This window comes from Pteropus medius, unplaced genomic scaffold (genome assembly GCF_902729225.1).
Source record: "Pteropus medius unplaced genomic scaffold, Ma_sr-lr_union100, whole genome shotgun sequence".
Classification (NCBI taxonomy): domain Eukaryota; kingdom Metazoa; phylum Chordata; class Mammalia; order Chiroptera; family Pteropodidae; genus Pteropus; species Pteropus medius.
In genome coordinates, this window is record NW_024355526.1 from 1,383,480 (window position 1) to 1,409,347 (window position 25,868).

The window sequence follows — 25,868 nt, forward strand, 5'->3', positions numbered from 1 at the left end:
TCGGAACCTTGGCCCGACAGCGGCAGCGGCGTCTGCAGTGCACCGAGGCCAGCGCAGCCCGGCGGGAACTTGACCGCGGGCAAAGCAGCGCGAGCGCGCGGAGCACCGGACGCAGGCCCGGGGGGCGGGGCAGAAATGGAGATGGGCGGTCCGTTTGGGGGCGTGGTCTGCTGGAGGGGCGTCCGCGGGTGGGGCGGGGCCTCCGCGGCGCGGGGCGGGGCTGACGCGGCGCGGAGGCGGGGCCGCTCTTTCGCCGGGGGCTGAGGCCAGCAGGAGGCGTGCCGCACCTGGTGCTCACCTGCGCCCCGCTCCGCGTTCTGTGCCCAGTGGCGCTTCACCCCTGACCCCTGCCTGCCTCGGAGGGTCCCCACAGATCCAGACGGTCTCCAGACCCATACGCCCCTGCTCTGCGGTCCTCGGACCCCTAGTCATCCCACGGGACCCCTCACGGGACCCTCAAGCGCGCCGGCCGCACTCGGACCCGGAAACTACTACTTCCGCCGCAGCCGGCCGGGCGACGCCGCCATGCCCTCGTTCGGGGAGCTGGTGCGCGACTGGCAGAGGGGTGCGCAGGCCGTGGAGCGCGGGGACTGGGACTGCGCCCTGCGCCTCTTCTCCGGCATCCCGGACCCGCCCGCCAGGATGTGCTTCAACGTGGGCTGTGTGCACCTGCTGGCCGGCGACCCTGAGGCCGCGCTGCGGGTGAGCCAGGGCGCCCCGGGATCGGCTGCAGAGGCCGTTCCCCGAGCCGCGGGCGGTTAATTACCGTGGGTTGTGTCAGTGAGCGGTGTGATAAAGACCCAGCAGCAAGGGTAAGCCCAGGGCCGCAGCCTTTCCTCCCCGCAGCCACTTGTGCCTGAATAGACAGACCTAACTAAGCACGTGGAAGCGCTGTGGCTGGGGAACCCTTACTCTGAGCTGAGTCAGGGCCAGGATGGGGGTGCAGGGCTCCCTCAGTGCCTGCACTGTGTGGTGACTGTGTACCAGACTCTACAGTCACCAGGAAGGGCTGGGGCAAACACTGGCTCAGGTGTTCGCCAGTGCGATGCTGACATACCTGTAAATGCTGGAGGCTAGATCCAGCTGGGTAGGGTTTACCTGCTCCTCAAGGTGTAGGATTTGGGGCAGAGGCTTCAGCAGACACTTGTGGTGACAGTGAGGAGACAAGGTCTCTGCCTAAACCCAGATCCGAGTGCTCTCTGTCTCCCCACTGCCCCCCAAAACAGAACCAAGAGCTCAGGGGTCCACACGGGGACACACACTCCTAGCTGTGCTGCGGGGCATCCCGGACCCGCCCGCCAGGGCCCCTGCCCTCTCCTTCTACCCGGAAAGAAGTGGAAAGAAGTGTCGTTTGTTCGAAGACAAAAGTCTTGCCCAACTCCACCCCCAGAGGCGACTGTCGTTAATGTACTGGAGTATTTCCTTCTGTTGTTTCCCTGTGCCCTCGTGGCAAACGAATTGGTTTGTGACGCCACCTCACTGTGCTCTGTGCCCGTCACAAGGCACCTCGGGGGCTCAGGCTAGTGTAGGTGGTGCCAGTGAAGGGACCTGGCACCACCTGTGCATGTCCCGGCTCAAGCTCTGAGGGCCCCTGGGCTGGCTGTCATGGGCCGGGGGAATGCCTTGGCCCCGCCACCGGTCATCCTCGGGGACTGCGCCTGTGACACGGGGTGATGGAGTGACAGACCTTGGCATTCTGTGCGCATTTTTGTTCTCAGGCTTTTGACCAAGCGGTGACCAAGGACATCTGCATGGCTGTCGGCTTCTTCCAGCGAGGAGCGACCAACTTCCTGCTGGAGAGGTGAGCACAGCGCGCTTCGTCCCTTCTCTGAGGCGCTTTGGGCCCCTGCCTGTGCCGCTGTGTGGCCGCCGAGCGGGCCGCAGGGGGAGCCACGCGGCGATGCTCGTGGTGTGCGAGGTTCGCGCAGCGTGTTTGCGGCCCCGCGGCCCCGCCCACGTCCGCCGCTGCGGGAGCGTGTGCGTGTGCCCGGCCCGCAGACACGGAGACCAGGCAGGGCTGGAGCGCGTGTCCCAGGACAGAGGTGCTTGGGGTCCTCACTGCTCCCCGGCGCTGCGCTGTGGCCACCCCTGGGAAGCGGTCAGGGCTGCAGGACCGGCCCCGCCTCTGTGCCTCTCCTGGCCCCAGGCCTGCCCCACAGGAGGCTGCACGGTGGGCAGGTGGGCACTGAGGGCAGCCCACCCCCCAGGGGACCTGGGAGGCAGGAGGGAACACCCTGGGCGCCCTGCAGGGGCTTTGAAGAGTGTCAGGAGAAGGAGGCGCCCAGGGGCCAGAGGCAGGTACCACCCAATCGTCAAGATGCTGCCGCCTCTGCATGTTGACCCCTTCGTCTGGACTTGAGTGCCCAGCTTGTGCTGAGACCTGGGTGACCACTGCTGCCCCGGCAGCTGTCCCCTGAGCTGGGACGGGGGCAGGGGGGGCCCCTTCCCCAGGCCGCTGAGGGCCCCTGCCCACTCCCGCATGCCCGCAGGTTCCAGGAGGCCCTGTCTGACTTCCGGCTGGCGCTGGCACAGCTCAGGGACAACAACGCCATCGACTACACGCAGCTGGGCCTGCGGTTCAAGCTGCACGCCTGGGAGGTGAGAGCAGGGAGCTCGCCCCCGGCAGCTGGGCCGTCCTTCCAGGGCCCTGGCTCCTGCAGGCCCGAGGTCCTGTCACTGTCACGGGCAGGGCTGTGTTCATGGCGATGCTCCTTCTGCCCAGAGGCGGCCCACAGTCCCCACCCGTCAGTCACTCTTCCATCCAATGGGCTTAGGGCAGCCGTGGAGGTGGGGGTGCCAGGAGCACCTCCATGCGGGGGCAGACGCGGTGGCTGTGGGCCCTGGCAGGGCCAGGCAGGGGCACTCCGAGCCTCGGCTCTGCACTTGGCCTTACTCCCGGCCTCCTGGGACAGTGTTGGCAGTGAGGGAGGGCCACTGGGAAGGCCCCGCAGTACCCCAGTGTGCCCCAAAACATGCCTTGGAGCCCTCTGGCAATAGTGGGGAAGGTCGCTAGCCCACCTGTGTTCCCCGTCCCAGGGCACTGGACAGTGCAAGGCAGGCTGTGGGGAGCTGGCCCGACCATGACCCCCACCAGGAGCATGGTTTTACCCGGCGGGCCTAAGGGCAGAAGGCTGAGGGGTGGCAGGCCTTGGGGAGGCCGGCTGGCTTCTCTCGTTGACATAGGCAGAGCTGGGCAAGCACCTGCTGTGCCCGCAGCAGCCAGCGGGCGAGACAGGTCCCCCAGCAGGTGCCTGGCAGCAGCAGCCCTAACCCAGCCCAGCATGTCCATCAAGATGTCCTTTCATGTTGGGGGAGAGGCAAGACTCCAGACTCACGGGGGTGCAGGCAGAACAGCGGGGGAGGTAGACGGGGCGAGGGGGCCTGCTGCAGGCTGGGGACCAGCCTCTGGTGTTCAGCGCCGAGGGGCTGCTGGGGGGAGGTAGAGAGAAATGAGGGGCTCATGGCAGAGCTGGCACCTGCTGAGCCGGTTTGCTCCGAAGGCTGGGCACCCAGAAGTGCTCTGGGGGCTGTGTCTGGGGAGCACCATGTTGGGGGGGGCGGGGACAGGAGGGGCTGGGGACCCAGGGGCAGCCCAGCCCCAGCCCTCACCTTTCACCTGGCTCCCAGGTGCTGTTTAACATGGCAGCAGCTCAGTGCAGGCTGGGGCTCTGGGCAGAGGCCACCCGCAGCCTAGAGGAAGCCATTGCCAAGGGGCCAGAAGGGGCCTGCGACCTGAACACTGCCCTGGGCCAAGTGCAGGTGAGGGGGGCAGGCGAGGGGCCGGGAGAGGGGAACGAGGCCCTCTCGGGCTCCTGAGCTGACTCAGATGGGCTTACGGGCCCGCAGCCCGCAGTGTGGAGCTCACGTCTGCACAGATGCCCCAGACCAACTACTTGACAGGAAGAAGCTTCTGGAGGGTGGTGGCCTATGTGCCCAGGTGTGGAGGCAAGCAAGTGCTTCCCACGGCCTGTGGGAAGTGGGCAGGGCCCCAGGTGACCCCTTCTGCTCCAGAGCTCAGGGCTTCAGCAGGTGTGGGCCTGGTTGGATACTCAGGTCTACACTGGCCCGACCTCCCTCCAGAAACAGGCCTCTCTGCAGCCTCGGTGGGTCCCCAGGGGCGAGGTCTTCCGGCCCCACAGGCGACACCTGGAGCACCTGGCCCCTATGGATTTCCTGGGCAAGGCCAAGGTAAGGGGGCGGCTTCTTGTTTCTTGGGCCCAAGGCGCTCAGCGGCCAGCAGCACCAGCAGGCCAGAGAGGGACAGGTGGCCAGGCCCTCGTCCATGTTGATATAAGGCCTTGGTGGGTGGGAAGTGGGCACAAGGCTGTGCAGTGTCCCCAAGTGGGGCTCACAGATCCAGGGCCCTCAGAGCTGGGAGGCAGGACCCGCCAGGAACCGCCCGCAGAGCAGGAGCTGTGCCAGGAGGGGCCACTGTAGCCATGGCTTGCCCGGCCTCCGCTGGCCAGGACCCAGGAGGCCGAAGTGGGCTGAGCCCAGGGGCAGGCCAGCAGCACCATCGTCACAGGACACTGGGGACTAGCTCGTCCCCAAGGGCAAGGTGCATATGGAGAAGCAAGGACTTCGGTTTCCATCCGAAGGCTTGGGCCAGCGTCACCCCCCAGGTCACCGAGGGCCAGTGTGCTACGTGTGACTGTGCCGTGGGTGAGTGCACGTGCCCCATCGCACGCCTTCGCCAGTCTGCTGGCGGGCTGGGGGCTGAGCGGAGGAGGGGCTTCTAGCCACACTAACTTGTCAGTTTAGAGTCTGCTTATCACAACAGACTCTCTAAGGAGCAGAAACATTTGAAACGCTGCACTGAAGTGGGTTAGCGATGATGAGCGCAGATGGTTCCTTCTCAAGCGTATGTTCCCGCCCCGCTGGCCCCGTGGTGCTGGGCGTCCCGACCCACAGATGGGAGACGTGGGGGTGGGGGGCGGGTGGCGAGGTGAGGGGAGCAGCCGGCACAGGCCCCTGACCCTGCAAACCCCCGCTGTCCCTCACCAGGTGGTGGCGGCGGCCTCTGCTGTCCCCGACGACCAGCACAGGGGCGTCCGGCCTCAGCAGCTCCAGGTGGGTGGGTGGCCGTCTCGCCAGCCCAGTCCCCCGGCCTCGAGCACATCAGAGCAGCCCTGGCCCTTTTCTGTGGAGGGAGGGACGTCCCCCACAGGCTCTGAGTGTCCCCCGGGCTCCCCAGCCGTCCTCTGTCTGAGGCTGGGGTGGCTGCCCTGACCACGTGGGAGTCTGTAAAATCATGCAGTCACCTGCCCTGCCGCTCGCCGCGGGTGTTGTGGCCTCAGCGAGGCTGCCCCTCTGCCTGCAGGTTCTGCATGAGGACGGTGGAGCCGGGCCCAGGGCTGGCCCCAGGTAGGAGGGCGCTGCCTCCACGTGTTGCTGCTGCTGCCGCCGCTAACGGAGCCCCTGTGCCAGGGCCGGGAGCATGGCGCCCCCTTCCCACATCGGAACTGGCCAGAGCCCCTGGCGCCGTAAGGGCCGTCCAGCCTCTCGGCCCTCCCATGCCCCCGCTTGTCCAGAGGCCCAGGGTTGCCTGTCCTGGGCCCATCCTGCTCCCTTGGGACCACTGCTCAGGCCTCGGGCTCCAGAGGGTCACCATGACTGGGCACTGCAGAGGCGGTGGCACGGGGTGTGGGGCAGCACAGGCCCTGGGCCAGGCTCCTTGCCACTCCTCTGCGCACCCAGTGGGCTGCGTCAGGGAGGGTGAGCCTGAGAACGGGCCCCCTGTACCCCTAGGACTCACGGCATGGGCCCCGGTAGAGCTGGCCCCCACCGTGGCCCCAGGACACCCCCCGGCACAGAGATGGAGGTCAGCTTTGGTCAGGCGGAGCGGGCTGACCACTGCATGCCGGTCACCTGCGACAAGCAGGTAAGTGAGCTCTGGCCAGTACTGGGAGGACCCCCACCAAGGGCGGGGCATGGGGACCACGGGCCAGGGCTGGGCACCACCAGGGACACAGGGTAGGGCCGGCAGCCTTGCCTGCCGGGCAGAGCTTTGGCTTTCTTTGCTGGGGCCAGGGACGTGGCCAGACCAGCCGCGGAGATCAGATCCCAGGGGTGGGGGCGCTGCTCGCCAGTGCACGGGTGGGCCTGCTGGTCCCCGCAGCGGACCCTCCACCCTCAGGCAGGGCCCATCACCCCGCCTCCCCTCCCGGATGTGGAAGTGCTGGGGTGAGGCTGAGGAGGAAGGCCCCGGGCTGCCCACTGCCCTCAGCCAGCACCAGGACCTGGGGGCCTGCTGTGCACTGAGATGGTGGTTGAATTTGACAGTTTATCTATCGAAGGACACAATCAAAATATCGACGCTCACCTTCACCATTTGCCTGTGTTCAATTAAGTTGGTTGAACAGGTCAGGCCCTAAAAGCAGCTCGTCCACGTACAAACACGCTTAGTACAAACACACATAGTACGAACACACATAGTACGAACACGTAATGAAGCCCCGCGCTGGTCAGGCTGTGCTTGCGGAGGTCGCCAGTGCGTTTGAGGCACTCGACCCTCATGGCGCAGCAGGACGCGGCCTCCCAATTGCTCTGACGGGTAAACCTGATGGAGTCTAAACTCTGTGCACAAACTTAGAGCTGCAGATCCCCTGCTTGGGATGGGACCTCGGTGAGCCGGTGTGGCTGGGACCGTAGGCCCTCCTGGGGGACAGTGGCTGGGACCGTGGGCTCTCCTGGGGTGTACCCCTGCCCGTCCAGCACACCCACTACTTAAGTGTGCAGTCCAGCTGGCCCCTGGCCTTGGTCCTCGGCCCCTGCTGCCTCACGCTGAGGTGAGGGGGGCCGACCGATGGTCCCCATGGGCAAGGCGGCCAGTCTGGAGTCTCCAGGCCTGTAGGACGTGGTTCCCACCCTGAAATCATCCCCAACATGATTGCGTTCGTGGCTTCCTGCCTGGCCAGGCCAGCTCACAGGCCACACCCCTCACCGCTGGCTCCTGAGTCGGTGTCCAGCACCGGGCACTGCCCAATGAGCCACAGGCCCGGGGAAGCTGCCCCCACTCCACAGCCTGTGGCTTCCCTTGCAGGGGTCCCGCACAGAGCAAGCTGATGATCAGGTTCCTCCAGGTAGGGGTGTCCTGAGAGGTAAGGGGCCCTCTGTGGAGGGAGCAGGCATCTGGGGGGCCAGGAGCAGCCTCTTTGACCCCCTAGGAGGAAGCAGAGGTGGGTGACGCTGGCAGCTCCTCCTTGGTCACTCAAGCCCTGCTGCATCCCCCCACAGAGCTGCCAGCTGCTGGGGGCCCAGACCCGGAACCCTCTGAGGACTGCCCCGGTGGGGTAAGAGGCCACCTTCTCCCTGGGGTCCTGGGGCCCCACAGCCAGGCCCTGCTCCTCTGAATGGCCCAGGAACCCCGGCCGACGAAGCCTTGCAGCCCCTTAGCTGCAACCCTCAGGCCCTGCCCCGGCCAGCCTGGGCACACAGAACCCCCAGCACCTTTCTGTCTGGCCCTAGGGAGTGGCCCCAGGGGGCTCCGAGCCCCTGGTGACCATCATGGTGCAGTGCGCCTTCACCCTGGCCCTGAGGGCCCCAAGAGGAGCGGCCCCGCCCACCCTGCGGGCCCTGCTGAGCCAGGCCCTCCCTCTTCAGGCCCAGCGTGGGCAGCTCAGGTGGGTTGGAAGCCGGCGGGGGGTGGGGTGGGGGCTTAGCTGGCCCAGGGCAGTGGCTGGAAGGGGCTGGGTGCACTGGGGCGCCTGGTGTTCGAGGTCGGCTCAGGCCCTGCAGCCCCTGTGGCCCCTCTGATGACTCTCTTTGCAGTTACCGAGACCCCGGTTCTGGGCTCTGGGTCCCCCTCCCCGAGGAGGGGGCGCTGCAGACGGCCTGGTGGGAGTCGGCGTCTGGCCCAGCAGGGCTGCGGCTGCAGTGCCGGGTGAGCCTTGGATGGCGCGGGCATCGGTCAGGGGGGGCTGGCTGTGCGCAAGGCCCCAGGACCCAGCTGGTGCCCAGTCGGCCCTGCAGCATCCCCTCTGCCCGCAGGGTGCGGGTGGCCGGCCCATCCTCTACCAGGTGGTGGCCCAGCACGGCTACTCTGCCCAGGGGCCTGAGGACCTGGACTTGCAGCCGGGGGACATTGTGGACGTCCTGTGTGAAGGTTGGGCAGCGGGCTGCCCCTCCCATCGCCTGCTGGGGCCCCCCCAGGCACATGGGCTTCAGGGCAGACACTGCTTAACGCCCTAACACCGCCCCCCGCCCCTGCAGTGGACCAGGCGTGGCTGGAGGGCCACTGTGACGGCTGCTTCGGCATCTTCCCCAAGTGCTTCGTGGTCCCCGCCTGCCCCCGGACCCAGCGAGGTCAGCCCTGAGAGGCCCTTGGCAGGAGCATTTAATAAAGACAGCCGCCCCCACAAGGTGTGGCCATGTCTGGGCTCAGCCTCTTGAGCGCCTGCTTGCGTCTTGAGGGTGGGGGTGCTGCTCCCAAGGGGCCAAGCTGGCTGCCCCTCCCCCCAGGACCCGGGCCCCTTCTTGCTCCGGCCACCATCCCCACGACCAGGCCCCTGTCCCTCTGCCACCACAGTCACACAGCCCTGGAGTGTTGCAGGGGTCCAGTGGCCTGGTGTTCGTGCAGGAAGCACAGTGCACAGTGGCCCAAGGTGCCTGGATGGGAGGCCCCAGGGAGGGCACAGCCCACAGGACAGGCTCCTGGTGGCCGCACAGGGCTCAGGGCTGCGGGCGGCCAGAGCTGTGGGAGCCATGCCTCTCCTGGCACCAGAGGAGCTGGGCCACAGCAGCCGCGAGCACAGCCATGAGGGTCAGCACCGCGAAGACCACACTGGCCGCCCAGATGCTGCGGCTCTGGGCCCGCCACTGGGCAGGCGCCTGGGCCGGGATCATGCTGGTCAGGTTCAGCATGTAGCCCAGTGTCCAGCCGATGTCGGCGCCACCGGCCTGCGGGTACACAGCGGTCAGGGCTGCAGCCGGCTGCCCCAGAGCCCACCCCCCATCCTTCCTGGGCCTGGGGGGCTGCACCTGCTTCCGGAACTCCAGGCTGGGCCAGGTGTCCTCGCTGAAGCCGTAGCCGTGGAGCAGGAGAGTGAGGATGTACAGGCCGGAGGCGCAGTGGTCACGCACCCAGCGCTGCTGCCCAGGCCAGGCCGCCTCCACCTGGGCCCGGGAGGGAGGAGCCAGCTGAGGCTGACCTCCCAGGCCGCCTGGAGCAGGATGGCTCCCCTGAACCCCGCTGCTCATATTGCCCAGGGCAGGGGACCCTCCAGTCCCTGCTCAGTGAAGCTGCAGCCCAGGGAGCCGGCGGGGTAGGGGTGCTGGGGCCCACCCACCAGCTTCCAGGGCCGCTGGCAGAATTCCCAGATGGTGGCGTTGGCAGTGGCCAGCGGCTGCCCGGAGGTGAGGTTCAGGAAGTGCAGGGTGCGGTAGAAGTTGGAGAAAGCCTGGGGGCGAAGCGCGTGCTGCGCTGAGGTGGTGCCCAGTTGGGAAGCGGCCCCGCGCCCGCCCCACGGGTCGCAGTCCCCAGGAACCCCCTGGACTGGGCCCGCCTGTCCCGCCGGCCCAGGGCGCAGCCCCAGGGGGCCGGGAGCCAGAGCGGGGTGCTCACGTAGAACTGCCCCTGCACAGGGGGCTGGTAGACCCCGTCGAAGGCACAGTCCCGCCGGCCCGTGCAGCTGGAGAAGTTGAAGAGGTCCCTGATGGCCAGGGTGCAGGCCCCGGGGTTCCCCGTCCCTTCCACAGTGAGGTTCTGTGTGAGGTCTGGGGGCGCAGTGCTGTGGACACAGGGTGACTCAAACAAGGTGGCCAGGGGCAGGGTGTCCTGGTAGCCGCTGTGGTAGCATGGGTGGCGGACACGGAGGGCCTGGCTGCTCTGTGGGGAGGGGGTCCTTGAGCACCTGCCTGGGGTGTTGCGGACAGGCACCCCTCAGCCCCTCCTCCCCGCAAGCCGACCTGCACCAGCGCAGCCAGGAGCCTGTTTAACATCTGGTCGCGCCCAAAGCACAGGTAGCTGTGGGTGTAGACGCTGTGCTCGAAGCCGTAGAGGTGGAGGGTGGCCTGGGTGCTCTCGTCCAGGATGGGGCCTCCGGGCACGAAGGTGATCTGGGTGGAAGCCCCACCCATGTCCAGGGCACCCACCAGCGTCCCCTCTGGAGGCTGGATCCACTCTCCAGAGAAGGAGTACTGGCCAGAGACGGGATTCAGGCTCGGGGCCACCGGGCGGACCCCGCTCCGCTCACCCGGTCCCCGCCCGGGCCGCCCGTGGCACCTTGACCAGCGAGCCCAGGACGTAGTTGACAGTGATCCAGCCTAAGGCACCTTCGTCCTTTCCGGCCAGGAGCTCAGCACCCCGAAAGTCCACGGGAGCCTGGCCCAGGACCCGAGTGACTGCGGCAAAGATGTCTTCTGCCTGAGAGCTGTTCTTCTGGCTGGGTGGGGAAGACCAGGGTCCCAGCTGGCCAGCGCCCTGCCACCCACCCTGCTGGGCAGGGAGGACCAGGGGCCCAGCTGGCCGGTGCCCCCACCCCTTGCCAGGTGCCGAGAGCACCGCCCACTTCACCTGAGCAGCCGCATGCCGGCTGTGGCCCCCAGGAACATGGGCGTTTCCTGGTGCTGATCCTCTGGGACCAGAGCCAGCGCCTCCTCCAGACAGCCCCGCAGGCTCTCCCCGGCCTGTTCGGGGTTGGAGGCGTAGGAAGAGATTCCGGGCCCTGAAAGACAGCACTCAGCACGAGGCTCTGGCCCCAAGGCCGGCTGGGCCGAATGGGCCTGTGTGGGGGAGGTAGTGGACCCCAAATGGTGTGTTCGCATCCTCACCCCCACCTGGAACCTGCGAGTGTGGCCTTATTCGGACAAAGGGTCTTGGCAGATGTAACTGAGTTACAGATCTCAAGGTGAGACCATCCCAGGTTCCCCGGACGGGCCCTACATCCATGACGGGGTCCTTGTAAGACACAGGAGATAGGGGTTTGGGAGGCGGGGAGGAGCTGCGTGGAGTCAGAGGCAGAGATGGGGGGACACGGCCACAGCCAGGAGCCTCTGGAGTCCTCAGAAGCGGGAGGAGGCAGGAGAGGCCGGCCGCGATCTCTGTAGCCTCAGGTGGGGACTTGTCGCTCAGCCTCTCTGAGCCCCCTTTCCTTTGGGCTGATTTGCCACAGGAGCCTGACACGGTTCCTGCCTGGCTCTGCCTGCGCCACCTCCCAACCTTCCACCCAGCTGCGAACCCAGCCAGGTAGTGGGCAGCTCCCAACACCCAACCACCATGAACAAAACTGCCCACTGACCTTTCACCTGGCAGTCCAGGGCCTGGCTGACCACGCCTGTGTCATTCTCCTTGTCTGCAGGCCACCGGTACACAAAGAGAGACGTGTGGGAGGACCCGGCGTCAAACACGATCCCAAACTGGAGTGACACCAGGGTCAGGAGGGCGTGGGCGCCAGCACACGGCTTGGCCTGGCCCGGCCGCCTCCGCTCAGGGCCCGGGGTCACACCTTGGTGTCTGTGGGCAGGAGGACGTTGGTGGCCTCCACCAGGATGAGAATGAGCGTGGTGACGCCCAAGGCCACTGCAGCCCACAGCAGGGCTGTGAGGACCCGCTCCTTCCAGATCAGCCTCATGGTGGGGGCAGGGCTGGACCTGCAGGGGGCCGGCAGCGGCGGGCAGAGGGCAGACTCACCACCCCGTCCTCCCTGGGTCCCGCCTTGGCCGAGTCAACAGGCAGGGCCACAGCCACGCCTCAGGAGCCCAGGGAGCCACGGGCATCAGAGGGGCCTGTGGGCACCAGGCACCAGCAGGTGAGTCTGGTCACCAGGCTAGCCTGGGACGCAAGGCACTGCCGGGCCCAGGAGCACCGCTTTGTGAGACCACATCAGAGACAAGCAGAGCCACTGCCCACTACTCACCCTCCCGAGGCCCCTGCTACCCCCGCATCCCTCCCTGAGCCCCCGGCGGGATTTTCTCTCTGGGTGTCCTGAGGGCGGGTGGGGACCTGGCGGGCACAGGGGACTGCCTGGATGTCCACCCGTTGCCAGTGGCCCCCACCTGTGACCCCGCGAAAGGTCACTGGGGCCCCGGGAACCACATCTCAATGAGAGGACCCGAAGGCCGGGAGTTCTCGCGAGGGCATCGGGTTTCTACTCAAAAACCCAGCCTCTAACCTGGGGGGGAAACTCTGCAGGCGGCCCCCTGGGAAGCTGGCCGCGGCTGACCCAGGAATGCAGTTTGCCCAGGGCCCGAGCTGGCCGTGCACACAGGGTCACCAGGAGCCTCGGGCCAGCTGGCACCATTGCCCAAAGCACACGGCCCTCTGAGCCGGCAGCGCTTTGAGATTCACGTGATGATGTGCGTATCATGTATCCCCGTGAGAACACGAATGTCGACCGTGTGCCTCGCCCTGGGCACGCGGCCACATGGGCAGTGGGATGGGCTGTGTGGCTCTGGTCCCATTTTACAGAGAGAAGACAGGGACCCGCTCGAGCCTTAGTCAGGCCAGGCCAAAATGGGACCAGCACCCAGGCCACAGGCCACGTCACAGAGACAGATGACAAGCGGGGGCAGAGACACAAGGACCCCACCTCACACCCTGCCTCCACCATGAGCCCCCAGCCTGAGCCCCCACTGGGTGCAGAGAGAGGATGGGCAGACTCCCCCAGTCAGAACTCCCTGCCCCCCCCCCCCCTGCCCCCCCGGCCCGGTCACTGCCCCTCAGACCAGGATGGCTCCCAGTGATCAGCTCCCCTCAGACCAGGATGGCCCCTGGGACCAGTCAGCCCCCTTCAGACCAGGGACAGCCCCCAGGGCCGGTCAGCCCCCTCACCCAGGATGGTAGACAACCAGCTGCAGCAAGAGGAAGCTGGACTCTTGTCCTTCCCTGTACCTGCCAGGTGCTGTCCCGCCCGCCCCGCCCCCGCCCAGTCACCGCCCACCTGGACCTGGGTCAGGCAGCAGACCGCACTGGTGGCCGAGGCTGTCTGCCAGAGCTTGCAGACCACCCCCAGCTCAGACTGGGCAAGTGGGGCTGAACTTGGGCCCCTGCCCAGGGTCGCGCCTCCACCGCAGGGTCTCCTACCCCCTGCCACGGACGTGGTCTCCGCCACTTGCTGCCTGCCCTGCTCTGGGACCACGTGAGTGGGCCCCCGCGGCCTGAAGGCTGCTCAGACTTCGCCCTGTGACCCCGCCCTCCCCACCTGGAAGCGTATCAGGGCTCCAGCCGGGGGCAGGTCAGAGTCAGGTGACCAGAAAGGGCCGAGCGAAGGCCAGGAGGCGGGGCCAGTCCCAGTGCCGGGAGGAGGGGGAAGTCTGGCCCCGCCCCGGCCTGCTCGGTTGTTTTAAGCAGCAGTAGAACTGTCCCTTTGTGCCCATGTAGATTCCCGTGAACACAGTCGAAACCACCCTGCCTGGCCTCCTGTGCCCCTCTGTGGTCACACCCTGCCCCCGAGAGTCTGACCCCACACGTGGCTCTCCGCTCTGGTTTTGTCTTTGGGAGAAGGTCCTGGGGCTGGATCACGCCTGGCTTCCTCCACCCTGAGGCCTGAGGCCACTGTGGGCTCTGGTAGTCCCTCCTCTCTGCCCACGTCCAGTCCAGGTGTGCAGATGGGGTTTCCATGGTGACCGTGCAGAGGCGTGTGGGTGCACACAGGTCTCTCCTGAACCTATGCTCTCAGCTCGCATCCAGGAGGCAGACCCCTGGGCGCCAGGTCCGGCCGCTTCGACCTGATTCGGAACTGCAAGAGTCCAGTTTCTCTGCACCACCCCCTGGCACTTGGTGTCGCAGTTTTTAATCTTCCCGCATCCGACAGGTGCTCGGTGGCACATTGTGTGGCTTTAATTTGTGCTGCTGGCCGCTGCCGCAGGCCTCCCGAGTGCATCCACCCTCTCTACTGAAGGCTCATGTCTTCGGCCCATTTTTTGAAGTTGAATTGTTTGATTTCTTCCTGTTTAGAGAATTCTTTACATATTCTAGATGTAGTTCTTTGTCATGTATGTGATTTGCAAATATTTTTCCCCAGTCTGTAGCTGTCTTTTCATGATTTTAACAGTGTATTTCACATAGCAAAAATGTTAATTATTGATGAAATCCAATTTATCAATCTGGAAATGCGATAGGGATTGCAGTGAATCTGTATATTGCTTTGAGTAGTATGAACATTTAAACAATATTAATTTTTCCAATTCATGAGCAGAGGATGTCTTTCCAACAGTTTTTGTCTTTTTCAACATTTAAAAAGATTAATGTCTTGTAGTTTTCGATATAAGGTCTTTCATATAACCTCCTTGGTTAAATTTATTCCTAAGTATTTTATTTTTTGGATGCAATTGTAAAATATTGTTTTCTTAATTTTTTTCCCGATAGTTCATTAATGTAAATAAATGCAACAGATTTTTGTGCACTGATTTTGCATTTCGAACAGTTTTGGTGGCGTCCTTGGGTTTTCTATACATAACCTCATGGGATCTGCACGTAGTGAGATCTTCCTTCTTCTTTTCCAATTTGGAAACTTTCTCTCTCTTGCCTGATCGCTCTGGCTAGAACCTCTAATGCTATGCTGAATAAAGGCGGCAAGAGCGAACAGCCTTGTCGTTTCTGATCGTAGAGGAAAAGCTTTCACCTGTCGCCACTGGGTATGATGTTAGCTGTGTGCTTGTCATACATGGCCTTTGTTGAGGTATGTTCCCTCTACCTCACTTGGTTGAGTTTTTATCTTAAATAGATGCTGAATCTTGTCAAATGCTTTTTCTGCATCTATTGAGATCATTTTCATCCTTCGCTTTGTTAATGTGGCGTGTCTCGTGACTCGTTTGCAGAGGCTGAACCGCCCTTGCATCTCTGAACTGGATCCCACTTGATCGTGACATGTTTTTTTTAAGGTGTTGTTGAATTCAGCTTGCTAGTGTTTTGTTGAGGATTTTGCATCTGTGTCCATCAGGGACATCGGCCTGTGATTTTCACGAGTGCGTGTCATGCTTGTTTGGTGTTGAAATGTGCTTGGAAGAGTCCCGCCTCTCTGTTTTTTGGAAGCGTTTGAGAGGAACTGGTATTAATTCTTCTTTGAATGTTTGCTAGAATTCACCAGTGAAGCCCTCTTGTCCCGGACTTTTGTTTTGGGGAGGTTTTTGATTACTGAGTCAGTCTCCTTGCTAGGAATCAGTCTGTCCAGATTTTCTATTTCACCATGATTCATCAAGAGTTAGTTTAATGCCAGATTGTTTTCCAAAAACACTATAGCAATTCACATGACCTTTCCCCCACACGTTCGCCAGCATAGGACACTGACTTCCTTTAGGATTTGGGGCGAGCCAAGAGGCAGGTAACACCTTGTTCCTTTTGTTGCCTTTTACTCAATCCCGAATGAGGTTAAGACTCTCCGTGCGTTTACGGCCACCTGATTTCCTCCTGAGCTGTCTCTTCAGATCTCTGCTTGTTTTTCCCTATTGCCTTTTGTCTTTTTCTTATCAACACATGAAATCTCTTTGCATGTGAAGGACCTTACCCCTTCCTAACATGTTACAGATCTTCCCCAGCTGTCTCTGGCTGCTGCCTGTTTCTGTATCTCTGTCGAGGCGGGTGGGTACGTCGGCCCTGATGTGACTTGAGGTGGGCTTGGCCCCGTGCTGCCCTAATCCAGCCCACCTTCACGTCTGCCACCACCTAACTAGTTTTGCACCTTTTCCCAAATGCTGTTCCATGTATATACTGTTTGTCCTTGGGTTTGATGTGTCTCTTCCATCAAGCTTCTCTTTGGCGGTCACGGGTATGATAAATGGAACCTTGTGAGCCTCTTGCTGGTGGATCATCCAGCCCTTACCCATCAGTGACCCTAAGGACCGTGTGAGGTAGACACACTTGCTGAAGCAGCCCACACCCTAGACTGCAGGATCCCCACTAGAGTCCAGGTAAGGGGCAGGGGCGCTCTGTGAACTGGCTGGTCCTGGGGTCAGGGTTGCAGGTGACATGGTGAATGTGCCTTCTAAGCACACGGGGCATGCAAGTGTGTGGGTCGCGTGGAGAGTGTCTGTCTGCACGGCCTGCACGGGCTTTTGTCTACAAACAGAAATCCTGGCATCATGTGGATTCCAGGTCTGAGGGGTGGGAGAGACATGGCAAGTCTCAGGAACTGAGAGGATTCAGAGTCACATGTGACTCTGTGATGGGTGACACAGTAACTGAAAGTATGCAGACAGGAATTGAGTCTAAATTGCTATAAGTTTCCCCATTTGTTTGCAGCCAAATCTCTGCCATCCCACCTGGGCCCCATCTGGGACGCCCTGGGGATGCTGGAGCCACAGGGCCATGCCCCAGAGCCAGTAGGCCTACTCTAGGAAAGGCCACTTGCCCCCAGGGCCCCAGTAACTGGCCCAGCCTCTGCTGATGCTGTCTGCTGGTGGCCTCCTTACGTCCCCAGCCAGCCAGCCCTTGGTGGCCTTGGGTGTGCCCAGCAGGCACCAGCTGCTCCATCCCTAGGCCACTGGACCAGGAGCCACTGGGTTGCCAGGCCTGGCTGTGCCCAGTGGCAGCTTGGCCACTGGAGGGGGAGGGGTGGCACTGGGCACATCTGGAAGCGACTGAGGCTGAGGGGGGCCAGCTGCTCCTGTCATCACTTCCTGGCCCCCTGCTATGGCCACACTGCTGACCACATGCAGAGAACCATCCAGAGGGGCAGACAGCCCTCTGCTCAGTGCCTGGGGTGGGAGCAGAGATGGCAAGGGGCCAGGGTGTCTCTGCTGGCCCTGCTTGGCCCTTTTCTGGGACTGCTCCTCGGTTCCCTGCAGCCTGTCAAGGACCTGCTTGTCACCTCCCACTTCCGGGTGTCCCGGGAGGCCCTGACGCCCCACCAGACCCTCTCATGGAGTGTGCCCCGGGGGGTGGGGGGGGCTCTAGAAGCCCTGCACCCTCAGTCCTGGCCAGGGTGTGCAGGTAGCCACCAGAGCAGAGACCTCTGAACAACGGGCCAGAGGTTCTGGGCCCAGGGTGGTACCCCACGGCGCTGAGACAGGAGACCGACAGCCACCGGTGCGGAGGGTCGGGTTTAATGGTCACTCTAAGGGGTATCGTACATTGTTCAGAGCCCGGAACACACCCCGCCCCTCCCTCAGCCGGGCTCTGCACAGGGGGGCCTGCCCCCGAGCCCCAGCTATGTACAAGAGAGCCGCCCGCGGGGCCCAGGCAAGGCTGCTCGGCTCTGGGCCTGGGATGCGGGGCCCTGCCCCGGCTGCCCAGCCAAGCCCCCGGCCCTCTGGCTGGGAGAGGCCTCCAGAGCGTGGCTGCACAAGGTGAACTAGACGGCAGCAAGGGGCGGGCGCGGGAGGGCCGGGGCGGGCTGCTGCTCGCCGCACCCCTGAGAAGGGACAAAGGACGGGCCCTCCCGTGCAGCCGGCTGAGCTCAGGACAAGCGGGCGGGAGGAGCGCAAGCGGGCGATCAGGGGCTGGGCCCGGGCCACCCTGTGCTGGTGATTGATTCGGCGGGGCGGGCCCGGCCGGGCCGGGGCGGGGCGGGAGGGCCCTGACACCCGGCGGGTCGCCTATGCAGAACCAGGAACGAGCACGTGACTAGTTAACAGGAGGCTGTAGAAAAGTGCACTTGTTTCTACGACCGCGCGGGGCAGCGGGCCAGCGCCAGGCTGCCGGGTGTCCGGGCCGCCGGCGACGCTCCCGGCGGCCAGGCTGAGGACCAGGCCCGGAGCGAACCTGAGCGGGTGAGGCTGCCCTGAAGTCGCCGTGAAGACGCGGACCCACGCGGTCGGGCGGCACCCAGCCCCAGTCGCCAGTCCGAGGAGGCAGCCGGGCGGTGGCCCCGCCCTCACAGGACGTCATCGAAGTCCAGCAGCTTCGAGTGCTGGCGACTCTTCCACAGGCGGTACAGACGGAAGTCGAAGTAGGTCTCGATCATCTGCTTCCCTGGAGAGGAGGGGCGGGAGGCGCTCAGGGCCCGGCCCGGGGGCGGAGCTGGGGGGAGGAAGGCACGTGCTTGAGGCAGGGGGCCGAGGAAAGATGGGATGGGGCCACAGCTCAGGGCGGGGCAAGGGCAAGAGGGGGCGGGGCGCGGCTCAGGCTGGGCCGGGGTTCACGCCGCTGCCTCTTGGACCCCACCCCAAGAGCTAGGAACCGGCCTGACAAACTCACCTTGGGCAGAAAGCTCCAGCGGGGACTCAAAGGTGACTCTGTAAGGGGTCATGAGGGTCCTGAGGTTCTGGAACAGCTGAAAGGGGCGGGGCCGAGAGTTCAGGGTTGCATAGGGAGGGGGTTGGGAAGCATCGTGTGGGGAGGGGCAGGAACCCCCCAGCAACTGGCTGGGCTCAGGCACAAGGGGTCTCGAAGGAAGAGGGAAAGGGGAGGAGGGAGGAGGGTGGGATGTTTCTGTCAACACTTTCCATGGGTCTGGGGTCCAGAAGCCTGGGATGGGGTTTGGGGGGTCCCTGTACCTTCTCCCCGTTGGGGTTCCCCAGAATGTAGCAGCCCATGATGTGGATGACGTTTGGCTCTGGGTTCACTTTGCTCATCAAGCGGCTCAACCGCTTCCAGAAGCTGGTGGGGAGGGGTGAGTCACAGGTGGCACCAACCCAGGCCCCCAGGTGTGAGCAGGGGTGGGTCTGGGCCCAGGGCCCAGATCCAGAGACAGGAACTTCATGGGGAGGCGGCTGTGGTGGGCAGCAGCCATGGCCTCCAGCCCTCCCTCCCCGGCCACCATGGCCGCCCCCCTCCGCCAACTCACTGAATCATGTCCTCTTCCTTCTCCACTTTGGCAAAGGTGGCCACCTTGTTCCTCAGCAGGTACAGGTGTCCTGGGCCGCCCTGTCAGAGGCCACGGTTGGCTGGGCAGGTGGCACACAGGTGCCCACCCACTGCTTCCCCCAACCGTGCACATGCGCACGCCCGTGGAGGGAGCACCCTCGATGCCCCATTCCCAGCCCAGGAGGCGCGCGTAGCCCTACCTGGCAAAATATCAGCATCTTCCAGATCTTGGCGCCCTTGTGGTAGCCGTTCAGTTTCTTCTCTATCTCCTCTGAGGAGGGAGGGCTGTGAGCACCGCCCTCTGCAGCCCTGTGCACACCCCCGGCCCCACCCCAGGAGATGGTGGGAACGTTGGGCACATACCCAGGATGTCCTCGAACGTCGCATGCTCATGGTCCTGGGACAGAACAGGCCACGCCCAAATCAGAGCCTCTCTCAGGCAGCACCCCCACCCGGCACTGGGGGACAGGAGGGGGCTGAGCAGGTACTCACGTAGAGGATGGGGATGATGGAGGGGTCGTCCCTGCGGATGATGGTGGGGATGTACTCAGCTTTGGGCACCTTGGAGGAGATGAGCTGGGGGACAACACAAGAAGCTGCTCAGGAAGGGCCCAGCCACCTCCGAGCCAAGGGACATGGGAGCCCAGGTGAGGTCAACCCCCCGCTGCTGGGCAGCCCACAGTGGAGTCCAGTGAGACACCCCCACCCTCTAGACAGAGTCAAGTAGCTGCCTCATTCCCAGACAGAGAGCGAATTGCTGGAGGGGGAAGGACCACCCTCCCAGGGCTGGCTGGAGAAACACTAGGGTGGCCAGGTCTCACCATGACCTTGGGTGGCACAAAGCCCTCGGTGTCACAAGCCACAGCCTCCAAGCCCTTCTCAGTCTCCCAGTCCAGGTCCTCGAAAGCCTCGCCCAAGGTGCAGTGCGAGCTCTGCAGGTCACTACCTGAGGGGCAGGGTGGGTCACCAGGGCTGCAGACCGTCAGCTGCACCTCCTGTCTTGGCTGCAGCCCCCAGAGATGGGCAGAGCTGCCAAGCCCTGTCCTGGAGGCCAGTGAGGAAACCCCGGGCAGGGGAGGGAGTGGAGCCGAGATCACCACCAGCCAGAAGCTGCCTGGCTGGGAAGGCCAGTGGATCCCGGTGCAAGGCCGGTGGGAGCCAGGGTGCAAGTGTCAGCTCCAGCGAGGCGAGCCTGGCGCAGCGCACCAAGGAGGAGCTGAGCATTGCAGCCCCCTGCCTCTCAGGCCTCCTGGAGAGGGAACATGGGCCGCGCAGCGAGCAGAGCCGCACAAGCGCCCTTGGCCAGCACCGCAGCGGTGTTAGTTAACCCCGCCCACGAGGTCAGAGGTGCCGGGCGCCCTAGTTTGCCCAGACGGGGAAACTGAGGATCAGAGAGCAGAAGCGCAGAAGCTTGGCCGCCCGGCAGGGGGCCCAGGGGCCTCGGGGAGCCTCTGGGAGAGACGGGCTGGCCTGCACAGGACACCTACTGTCTCGGGAGTCGTGGGAAGTGTCGGCTTTCATGGGGGTGGGGTCGCTCCAGGACCGGCTGAAGCTCCGCTCGCGCCGCTCTGCGAACGCTGCAGTGAGAGCAAAACCCGCATTAGCGGGCGGGGGCGGGGCCCGGCGCAGGAGCCAGGGAGTGGCGGGGGCGTGGGAACGGGGAGAGGCCCCCCAGGCACGAGGTAGATATCGGATGGCGGTAGGCTGCGGGACGGGGAACGCCGAGGCAGTGGGGGAGTGTAGGAGCGCGCAGGTGAGATCATGCAAGCCGGGTGGGGGCTGAGGGATGAATGGGAGGGGCAGGCTAAGTCCAGGGGTGATTGGGCAGGACTAGGGGCAGACGAGACTGCCAGTGGGGAAACTGGGGGGTTCATGGTGGGCGAGGGATGCCAGGGCGCGTGCTGGGGGGATGGAGCTGGGGTTCTGGGGTGTGACTGGGGTGGAGCCTGTGGCAATAGGGCGGGGCTGTGGGGGATAACGTCTTGCGTTTGGGCTAGGGGCAGTCTGGGCTCTGAAGTCTCGGGGCGGGGGTCTTCCCCGCACAGCGAGCAGCACAGGAAACCCAGCCGGCCAAGAGCAGCCCGCCCCGCCCCCTTCGCCCCGCCCCCTTACTCTGGGCCTTCACCCGCCGGCTGCCGACCATGCGCAGGTGTTTGCGGAAGTTCCTGGGAAAGGAAGTGCCGGGCGCTGGTGAAGCCCTGGAAGGGGTGCCCGCCCGCCACCACCGCTGCCCCTGACATCGCCTGAGGCTCTGCCCTCCCCACTTTCAGTGAGAAATGCCTTCCCGGAGCCCCTAAACTCGCCCACCACCCACCCAGAGGTAAGTCCCACCCAGTCTCTGTCCTATTGAGACCCTTCCAGGGGTACCCTTTGGCCGCCAGCGCAAAGGTGCATGATCAAGCTTTCTTTTGCAGCCCACCCTCCATCCCAGGAGGACTCCCTCGGGGACCCCCCACCTCCACTGCACACCCTTCCATTTCCTCCCTGGGCCCAGACACTCTGAACCCCACCAGCCTCCCTCCCTGAGTCAAGGGCTCCTGTGCCCAACGCCCAGCTCAGCAACGCAACTGTCTGCACCACCCCAGGTAGGTCTGGGGGCTGCAGACGCCCCTCCCCTGCCGCTATGTCTGGGCCACCTCAGGCAGGTCTTCTCTGTCCCCAAACTGTTCCCTGACAAGGCCCAATGTCCAAGATGGCCAGACAAGCTTCCTGGACACTGACCCCACAGCTCTGGGTTTCGAGAGCCAGAAAGAGAAATGGTGGCCCAGCCAGCTGCAATTCGAGTCAATGTACCCACAAAACATAGGCCTGGGGGGCCCAACCCACATGATTTCTCCTGCCTGCCGCGTCCCCAGAGCAGGGCCAGGCCAGTGGTCGCCACCGCCCTTCCCCCATCCGGTCTGCCGGGTCTGCCGGGCCGGGTGGGCCCAGGACAGACCAGCACAGACAAGAGACGGCGCCCGGTGGCGAGTGGCTGGCAGGCCCTACCTCTGGGTTACCGACGCGGAAGCATTCTCCCGTTTCCGGCGCTTCCTCTCCGCGTAGCCCCTGAACACCCTGGGAAACCACGGGGAATCAGCGCGGCCCTTGGCCACAGGCAGAGGGGCAGAGACGAGGGCACCGAGGTGCGGGCACAGGAACCGGCGGGCATCCAGGGCGCCGGGCCAGGCAGCGGGGTCCTGCCCTGCCTCGCCCCGTCCTCGCCCGGCTCCCTGAAGGCCTGCTGCGGCCTCGGTGCACGCTGGGACACAGCGCTTCCTCGGTCAAGGCCCCAGTCCCTGGCCTGCCCAAACCTATTGGGGGCGGGAGGGTCCCCCAGGGACAGACACGTGCCCTTAGGCTCGAGGTCCCACAGGGTACTTACGAGATGCTGGAGGTACGGCCGGAAGGGGCAGCGTGAGAGAGAAGACACAGTGAGCCTCGACCCCTCGGCACCCAGGTCCCTGCAGTTAGTCCCCTCCCTGTCCTTGACTCAGTGGCCCTCACGAGTACCCCTGGCACCAGCAAGGTGCCGGCTGGCTACGCTGTGGGTAGTGGGCACTGCAGTCACCACAGCCCATGCCACCAGGTGCTGTGACCAGAGGCCTGACCGGGCCCTGTCGGCCCTGGGACTATCAGCGCCTTCAGGCAGCTCAAGGGCAGTGGCGGCCCCCAGGGTAGCAAGCGGCTAGGGCGCTTTTTCCGTGTGAGGAACACTGCAGTGAAGGATGTCTCCCTGGAAGGAACCTCAGGACAGAAGACCTGGATGTGTGTCTCGGGGGAAGGGCAGACCCCTAGGAGGCTTAAGTTGTGGTTACTCGTGCATGCACGGAATGCGAACAGCCTGCTGTTTGGGGTATGTGTGAGGGCGGAGCTGGGTGACACGGGCCCGGGAAAACTACCCCCTGGGTCACTGTATCAGCTGTAGCCCCGGGCCAGGTCCTGTGGACAGGACAGGACGAGATGGACAGACAGAGGGAGCCGGGAGTGATGGGGAGGGCGGGCAGGCAGCAGGGAAGGTGTGGGGTGGGGGCAGGAGGAGCAGCCAGTCCTGCCTTCCCGCAGACTGGTGTTGCTTCTGGGCACTGGGCCACCCAGGTGGGCTGGCAGTGGCCCAAGTGTGGGGAGGGGCCCGGCCCAGGGCCTGCAGGCGGGCCCACCACTCACGCTTGCATAGTTGTGGTTGCTGTCTGGAAGCTGAAGAGGTTTTCCTTGGGGAACCAGGTGCGGATGGGGGTGTCATCTGGAAAAGAACAGTGGCTGGGGAGTCCTGGGGGTTCCTGGAGCCTTTACCCCAGCTGTTGGGGAAGAGGGTGCTTCTGCCGCAGTTGGCGGGGGTGAGTGCGGGGCCATGAGGCACTGTGTGCCTGCTTGGCTGCTGGAGCCTGGACAGCTCAGCGGCTTCGTGACGCTTTGATTGTCCCTGTGTCTCTCTCTCTGTGGCTGCCCACAGTCGAGCAGCGTTCCTTTGAGAGTACAGCCTGTCCCCAGGGTGTCCAGGAAAAGGGTTCATTTTGTCTCCATTTCAGCAGGAGGAGCAGGGCAGGGACAATGGCTGCAGCCCCTCCCGGGGACTCGAGGGCCTGCTCTGCAGCCAGAACACTCTGGCATAAGCTCGGCCAGACCACCCGCCCCCTCGCCTCTTCCAGGAGGGTGAGGTGGAGACCGTCTTGCTGAGGGCTGTCCCTTCCAGGGCCCTCCAGCTCCTAGACAGGGTGGACAAAGGTCCAGTCGGCTCAACCCTCTCACCCTGACCCCCACAGCCCTCGCCTGTGACTCTCAGAGGAGCATGGGGTCCTGGAGGTGAACCTGATGCCCAGGCTTCAGCCCCGGGGGAGGGGGTGCTCCTGCTGTTGCCGGCGGAGGTGAGCATGGGGTCACGAGGCAGTGTGTGCTCGCTCAGCTGCCGGAGCCCAGACGGCTCAGCAGCTTCCTAGGAGGACGTGGCTCAGCTAGTTAGAACTCTGCTCTCCAGGAGGTGACCTCAGAGCCAGGAGGTGCGGGCTGCTTGAGTGTCCCAGACCTCGCAGGAAGGAGTTGGGGGCTCCCTACCCACCTACACAGCTCAACCACCCCGGAAAGACGGCCCAACAGCCGTGTAGCTCCCTCCTGCGGTAAGTGGGCGCCCTGCCTGGTGGTGCCAGGGCAGGGCTGTTTCCTAGGACTCCCCAGGGGCCGTCCGCTCTTCCCGCTAGGCCCTCAGGACCCTCTCAGGACCCCTCTCCGAGGAAGCGCCCGACTGACTTGGTGCTGACAGGGCCCAAGCCAGCCACGGGCATGAGATGTGGCGGCAGCACCCTACCCGCACACTGTGACCAGGGCGCCCACCCGCCGTCCGAGCCTCGCACGGCTGCTGCTGGCAGAGCCGGCCCCTCACCAGACACGCGGTCGACGCTGCACATCCTCTCCAGCTTCCTGCGGCGGCTGGCAGCCTCTGGCAGGGGGGGCTGGCCCAGCGCGAAGGCCCGAGGGGAGGGGGCGGGGGCCGGCTGGGTGCATCCCGGGCACTCCGTGGGGCCCTGGTGGCCGCCCACCCAGCTCTGGCATGGCCGGCTGACATCCTCTCGGCTGCCCCCCGGGCTGGCACGTAGGGGCTGACTGTGGTGGTGGGGGTGCCGCTCCCGCTGCCGCCGCCCCTTCACCACGGCCAGCTCAATGGCCTCGGCCTCTGGGCTGGGCAGCAGGGCCGGCTCCCCAGAGATGGTGTACACTCGGGGCTGCGGGCCCACTGTGGCTGCCTTCCCAACGGCCGCCTCCTCCGAGAGGCAGCCCTCGTAGCGGCCGTTGGACACCAGGGAGAGGCGGCGCTTATTCTGGGGGGCTGGCTGCATCTCGGGGGACCCGTCGTGGCCAGAGTAGGCGTCAGCCAGCAGGTGATCTGGGGAAGAGGCGCCAGGTGAGCCTGCAGCCCGCAGGCCCCGGCCTCCCAGCCTCCCCACTGACCAAGCCTTAGTCCCCATGTCCTTTTCTGGGACGCTCCCACCTCCCTCCTGTCCGAGCCCAGGAGCTCTGTGCGTGCGTGGGGGCGATGGGCTGTGCTACCTGTGGGTAATGGGGGGCAGGATCAAGCGGCCACCTCCTAGCCTGCCACCGCACTCTTGTGCCCAGTGCCAGTTTCTCCCCTCCCCCCCACCAGCTGGCCCCAAGAGACAGTGGTGCCAGCCCCGGGGGTGCCAGGAGGCCTGTTGCCATGCCAACGGCCCAGGCTGGGTGGGTGCCATGGTGATGAGTTCCTCCTGGGGCTGTGGGCCAGCGAGGGCAGGGGGCATGAGAAAGGGAGCCCAGCAGGGCGGCTGCTGCCCATCACGCCCCACGGCCCAGGGGCTGGGCCTCAGGCCATAGGGTGCACAAGTGTGGTCGGGCTGCGTCTGGCACTGTTTCACATGGCCCTACCTGCTCCGTTCCGGTTCTCAGGGTGACTCTGGGACAAGTACTCGCCGAATGCTCGGGCTGCTCTGAAGGATGGACAGCGAGGTGTGCTATCAGTGCACACAGGCCCCTGACCTCTCCCGAAGCAGGAGCGCGGAGTGTCCCCACCCCCACCCGGTCCATCGCACCAGCGAGGGAGGAGTCGGGATCACCCAGGGCAGGCACTCCCATCCCACCCAGAGAGCCCAGGGCTGGCAGGTCGCAGTTCAGGGGACTCTTGGGACCCAGTGCCCCGTGGCCGGACCTGCAGACCGGGCCTGTCACCTGTATGTGTCTGTGTGTGGGAGACCGTGATGTCGGGCAGCGGGCCCCCGCCGTCTCAGGCAGCCTCAGGGAGGCGGGGGTGGGAGGGAGGAAGACGGTGCAGGGACGCTCGGCCCGCCGCACTCACCGCACTTTGGCTGCCACCGAGGACATGGCCTCGCTCCTCAGCGCCCTCCTCCGGGAGGCGGCGGCGCCCATGGTCGAGGCGGCGGCGCATCCCCCGGCCTCAGAGCGCGCCCCGCGCCCGCCGCCTCCGCCGGGGGAGCCGCGCGGTGTCCAGGGTCGGGCCCAGGACCTGCATGGCCGCGTCGGGGCCTCCGCGCATCCAGCCGCACCGGGAGCCGCGGCCAGGACCGGGGGCGGCGCTCCGCCCACCGTAGCGTCAGGGGCGGGACTCGGGGGGCCGCCCACCGTGACGCCAGACCTGGGCAGTGGCTCCGCCTGCCGTGACGTCAGGCCCGGACCTTGACCCAACTAGGTCGTCCGCCGTGACGTCAGGGCCTAAGGTGGCGGC

At 64.9% G+C, this 25,868-nt stretch overlaps 3 protein-coding genes across 12 annotated transcripts; 1 reads left to right on the forward strand and 2 right to left on the reverse strand.

The window, feature by feature from the left end:
- The first annotated feature begins 250 nt into the window (after window positions 1-250).
- NOXA1 (NADPH oxidase activator 1) lies at window positions 251-8,418 on the forward strand. 4 transcript variants are annotated; one of them, XM_039858823.1, is made up of 14 exons: window positions 251-702; window positions 1,719-1,801; window positions 2,490-2,598; window positions 3,628-3,759; window positions 4,081-4,188; window positions 5,005-5,070; window positions 5,321-5,364; window positions 5,749-5,881; window positions 7,043-7,100; window positions 7,237-7,292; window positions 7,468-7,622; window positions 7,771-7,882; window positions 7,990-8,104; window positions 8,212-8,349. In XM_039858823.1, the coding sequence occupies exons 1-14, from the start codon at window positions 526-528 to the stop codon at window positions 8,313-8,315; spliced, it is 1,452 nt and encodes a 483-aa protein (XP_039714757.1). In that variant the 5' UTR covers window positions 251-525; the 3' UTR covers window positions 8,316-8,349. The 4 variants fall into 4 exon arrangements, with proteins under 4 accessions (XP_039714757.1, XP_039714755.1, XP_039714756.1 ...); XM_039858821.1 differs by having other exon boundaries at window positions 7,771-8,104; window positions 8,212-8,418; XM_039858822.1 differs by having other exon boundaries at window positions 7,043-7,082; window positions 7,771-8,104; window positions 8,212-8,418.
- Window positions 8,419-8,634: 216 nt separating this feature from the next.
- Window positions 8,635-13,139, reverse strand: ENTPD8 (ectonucleoside triphosphate diphosphohydrolase 8). Of its 5 annotated transcripts, none has more exons than XM_039858826.1 (10): window positions 13,022-13,127; window positions 12,770-12,789; window positions 11,445-11,589; window positions 11,238-11,355; window positions 10,514-10,664; window positions 10,223-10,382; window positions 9,907-10,137; window positions 9,563-9,826; window positions 9,288-9,398; window positions 8,635-9,114 (listed from the first exon to the last, which is right to left on the reverse strand). In XM_039858826.1, the coding sequence occupies exons 3-10, from the start codon at window positions 11,568-11,570 to the stop codon at window positions 8,671-8,673; spliced, it is 1,605 nt and encodes a 534-aa protein (XP_039714760.1). In that variant the 5' UTR covers window positions 11,571-11,589; window positions 12,770-12,789; window positions 13,022-13,127; the 3' UTR covers window positions 8,635-8,670. The 5 variants fall into 5 exon arrangements, with proteins under 5 accessions (XP_039714760.1, XP_039714763.1, XP_039714761.1 ...); XM_039858829.1 differs by lacking the exon at window positions 13,022-13,127 and having other exon boundaries at window positions 8,635-8,898; window positions 8,980-9,114; window positions 12,770-12,836; XM_039858827.1 differs by lacking the exon at window positions 12,770-12,789 and having other exon boundaries at window positions 13,022-13,139.
- Window positions 13,140-16,962: 3,823 nt separating this feature from the next.
- NSMF (NMDA receptor synaptonuclear signaling and neuronal migration factor) lies at window positions 16,963-25,645 on the reverse strand. 3 transcript variants are annotated; one of them, XM_039859019.1, is made up of 15 exons: window positions 25,355-25,497; window positions 25,055-25,116; window positions 24,039-24,539; window positions 22,829-22,904; window positions 21,671-21,739; window positions 20,795-20,847; window positions 20,170-20,259; window positions 19,504-19,628; window positions 19,175-19,258; window positions 19,046-19,079; window positions 18,883-18,953; window positions 18,663-18,742; window positions 18,373-18,475; window positions 18,074-18,149; window positions 16,963-17,848 (listed from the first exon to the last, which is right to left on the reverse strand). In XM_039859019.1, exons 3-15 carry the CDS (start codon window positions 24,490-24,492, stop codon window positions 17,751-17,753), a joined length of 1,413 nt encoding a protein of 470 aa, XP_039714953.1. In that variant the 5' UTR covers window positions 24,493-24,539; window positions 25,055-25,116; window positions 25,355-25,497; the 3' UTR covers window positions 16,963-17,750. The 3 variants fall into 3 exon arrangements, with proteins under 3 accessions (XP_039714953.1, XP_039714951.1, XP_039714952.1); XM_039859017.1 differs by having other exon boundaries at window positions 17,517-17,848; window positions 25,482-25,642; XM_039859018.1 differs by lacking the exon at window positions 21,671-21,739 and having other exon boundaries at window positions 17,517-17,848; window positions 25,482-25,645.
- Window positions 25,646-25,868: the final 223 nt, after the last annotated feature.

Bases quoted from the DNA above. Each gene is read 5' to 3' on its own strand.
- NSMF (XM_039859017.1), bottom strand. From the start codon at position 25,552: ATGGGCGCCGCCGCCTCCCGGAGGAGGGCGCTGAGGAGCGAGGCCATG. The intron at 19,259-19,503 runs GTGAGACCTGGC...GTTGTCCCCCAG, and splicing joins TTGTGCCACCCAAGGTCATG to CTCATCTCCTCCAAGGTGCC. The intron at 19,080-19,174 runs GTGAGTACCTGC...GTTCTGTCCCAG, and splicing joins CCATCATCCCCATCCTCTAC to GACCATGAGCATGCGACGTT.
- NOXA1 (XM_039858821.1), top strand. From the start codon at position 526: ATGCCCTCGTTCGGGGAGCTGGTGCGCGACTGGCAGAGGGGTGCGCAG. The intron at 3,760-4,080 runs GTGAGGGGGGCA...ACCTCCCTCCAG, and splicing joins CTGCCCTGGGCCAAGTGCAG to AAACAGGCCTCTCTGCAGCC. The intron at 8,105-8,211 runs GTTGGGCAGCGG...CCGCCCCTGCAG, and splicing joins TGTGGACGTCCTGTGTGAAG to TGGACCAGGCGTGGCTGGAG.
- ENTPD8 (XM_039858827.1), bottom strand. From the start codon at position 11,570: ATGAGGCTGATCTGGAAGGAGCGGGTCCTCACAGCCCTGCTGTGGGCT. The intron at 10,383-10,513 runs GTGAAGTGGGCG...TTCCCCACCCAG, and splicing joins GCCGGCATGCGGCTGCTCAG to CCAGAAGAACAGCTCTCAGG. The intron at 10,138-10,222 runs GTGCCACGGGCG...GTCTCTGGCCAG, and splicing joins TCCTGGGCTCGCTGGTCAAG to TACTCCTTCTCTGGAGAGTG.